This window comes from Mesitornis unicolor, unplaced genomic scaffold (genome assembly GCF_000695765.1).
Source record: "Mesitornis unicolor isolate BGI_N332 unplaced genomic scaffold, ASM69576v1 scaffold45642, whole genome shotgun sequence".
NCBI classification, from domain to species: Eukaryota; Metazoa; Chordata; class Aves; order Mesitornithiformes; family Mesitornithidae; genus Mesitornis; species Mesitornis unicolor.
In genome coordinates, this window is record NW_010170701.1 from 969 (window position 1) to 4,012 (window position 3,044).

The following is a 3,044-nucleotide window of genomic DNA, read 5'->3' on the forward strand; positions in this document are numbered from 1 at the left end:
CACAGACCAAGCAGGGACCTCATGAGATCTGCAAAAGACAGAGAGGAAGGAAGCTGTGATAGACACTGGGACCGCAACGGCCGACTGATGCTGCAGCCTCAGTCCTTATCCGTGTTAGACTGATGGGGGTTGTATTGTGTATGAGTGAGAGGAGTTGTGTGATCCTGAGAGGGAGGCTCTGTGTTTCGGTCCAGCCTGGTTGGTTGCTCTCACTGTGTTGGTTTTGTTAAAGAAGGGTTTTTTGGCTGCTCTGGACCAAGCCTTGCTCATGGGCTGTCCCTATGGGGCTCTCCAAGCGCCACTCCCCCAGACCTGGTGTCCTGCAGTGCCCGTGTCCCTGCCCGGGCACCTGCCTGTGTCCCTCTTGCTGCAGAAGTCTCCTAAAGCCTGGCTCACTCTGCATTTTGCCCTCCAGAACCTACCCGGCTCGCTCATGCTTTGGCGCACCAAGTCGAGAACCAATTCAGGTAGGGCCTGTGCCTCCTCCTGGAGCTTCCTGTGTCCTTTTGGCGTCAGCTTCCACAGGCAGGACCTGCGCTTCCCCACTCTGCAGACGAAGGAAGGGGTTTTCTCAAAGCAGCTGCTGAAGCACAGGTGGTGTCTCATCGTGCTCTTCCAGCCCTCCGGGGCCGTTTGAAAGAACGGGAAGTGGTGTCTGTGGAAAGAAAAGGTTTGTCTGGAGCTGGAGCCCTTGGAGGCTGTGAAAATGATGGGAGATGTCATACACGAATGAGGGACAGGGGAGAGGGCCCTCCCTGACCCCTGTGGCATAAGGATGGATAAGCACTGTGTATTTTTAAGCTAAATTGGCTTTTGAGGCTCCTGGGTTTGGGTCCATACAAAGAGGGGAAGCCGTTTTCTCAGCGGCATCTTGAGCTGAAGGCAGAGCCAGGACCCAAATGCGAGTCCTGGCTGCCCCATCCCTGCTTCGCCATGGCAGATCAGAGACCCCTGCGCCCCCCGGTGCCCCTCTCCCCGCACGGCGCCAGGAGCGGAGCGGTACCGTGTGAACTGGTAGATCTGCTGTACGGTCAGGCTGCCGCTGCTGCTGCTGCGCAGGGCCAGGGCGATGAGGATGTGGTAATTCAGGGGGGGACGGGGCCACTCTCCCTCGGTTTTGGCGCTCCTGGGGTGCTTGAGCTTCACGCTTTGAGGTCTGAGGACCATGGGTTTCCGAGGCATCAGCATCGCCTCGAGCTCAGGAGCTTTCGGCATCTCCTGAGGGATGGGGGTGTCCACATGCGCAGCCTCTTCATCCTCAGTGAGCTGGAGAGAGGAGGGGGAAAAAGGATGCGGATACGTTAGCACTGGGTGGAATGAGGGATAGGGAAAGCTGCTGTGTTCTGGGGAAGGGGAGGTCGGGTACAGCATGTATAGGAAGCTTATATACTTTAACTTTCAGCCTGTGTTGTCCCCACACTTTGTGCTCTCTGCCTGTCCATCAGAGGGCTCTGTGCATGGACTGACCCCACTGAAACGGGAGGCGACTGCTCGGAGCTGCCGAGCCAGCTCGTTTGTTCTTGCGGGGTCGTCAGCTGCGCACGATGCCCGGGATGGCCCAGGCGGTTCCCTTCGCTGTACCTCTCCGTCCTCGCTGGGGGACGGCAGCGTGGCCTCCTCGGCACAGTCGGTGTCGGAGCTGTCCCAGGAAGTGTTCGCAGGGGAGGTCTCCGTGACAGCAGCATCCGAGGGCCCCGGGCTGTCGGGTCCGGCCGCGTCCACACCAGGGCTCCCAGAGATGGGGCAGACCAGGCTGGGGCTCACCCACAGCCAAAGCCGGGGCTGGATGCCAGGTTCTGGGGAGGAGCAGAGACATCACCGCACCCGGGACCACATCCAGACCCTGTCCTGGGTGAGGTCTCACCTATGCAGGTCCCCATGTAAAGGCCCCCGGGCTGTACGTGGGTGTCTGGATGGGGAAGCCCCTTTCTTTCCCAAAGCAGTTCCCTGAAATGTTGCCAGCCCCCGTGGGCAGCGCCAGGTCCCAAACTGCCCCTGGGTCTGTACAGGGTCTACAGCGCCCCTGCAGCAAGTGCCTGTGTGTGGGGGCAGCTCCCCACGACTGTGGGGTCCCATCAGGAGCTGGGGGACAGAGGAGCCCGGAGATGCTGTGGTGAGGTTACAACATCTGCACCATCTTCTGCATACTTTGTGTGCAACTGCAGACACTGCTAATTTGATTGCCTTTAAATGTAAACATAGCGGGCTCTTTGTTAACTTCTAGACTACTCATATTGATCAGATTTTGCAATTTTTACCTGACTTTTGGAGACAGACAGGAATCATCTTTTTAAAAGTCAGCCCAGTCAGTCCCCCTGAGGCCCTTACCTTGCAGAAACTCCTCAGTAGCGGTGCTGAGCTTGAGCTCCATTGCCATATCCCAGTCCTCAAGGCCACGTTTCAAGTGCAGGCTTTCCCAGAATGACTTGTTTTGGAAACGCAAGTACATTTTCTTTGTATGGCCAAGCACCTTCTGGTTGTTGAGCACAGTGGGATCTGTGAGGATGGCACAGAATCCAAGGAGCTAAAGGTGCTGTCTGTGCTGAGGGCCCTGGCTTTGTTTTTTAAAAAAACCCAATGTCACACAGGTGGGGGAAAGGCTGGTCTCTAATCACACCTCTAAATACCTGTTAAGGCCCCACCAGTGAGAAAGCGGTCCATATTGGTGAGGTGAACTGATTGAGGAGGAGATGGGTGGCAGCAGGTAGGTTGTGTTTGCTGCCCGATTGCTTTGCTGCAGCTGTAGTAAATGACCCATTCTTGTGTTAATTAGGCTAACGCTTTGGGTTTTCCTGCTTCTGATAAATCCCAGCGTTACCTGCACTCTGCAATGGACTTCTCAGTCCCAGAGCCTGAATGGGAGCAGGACCAACCCCAGAGGGATACACAGAGCTCGGGATGCACTTGCAGGTACTGGAGCTCCTTCTTTTCTTGCTTGGCAGTGGGGGATTCACCACTGGAAGTTGCTCTGGGTCAGCCCAGGCAGAACAGGGGGGCCCTGCAGTTGGGGAGAGGAGCAGGGTCAGGCAGGAACCAGGGGTGGT

At 56.9% G+C, this 3,044-nt stretch overlaps 1 protein-coding gene across 1 annotated transcript; it reads right to left on the bottom strand.

Moving 5' to 3' along the window:
* Window positions 1-422: 422 nt before the first annotated feature.
* Window positions 423-2,449, bottom strand: LOC104535796 (forkhead box protein N5-like; the record flags this gene model as incomplete). Its single annotated transcript, XM_010179766.1, has 4 exons — window positions 2,329-2,449; window positions 1,582-1,796; window positions 1,004-1,266; window positions 423-655 (listed from the first exon to the last, which is right to left on the bottom strand). Coding segments are annotated over exons 1-4 (832 nt in total), but the record flags the coding sequence as incomplete, so codon positions are not given.
* Window positions 2,450-3,044: the final 595 nt, after the last annotated feature.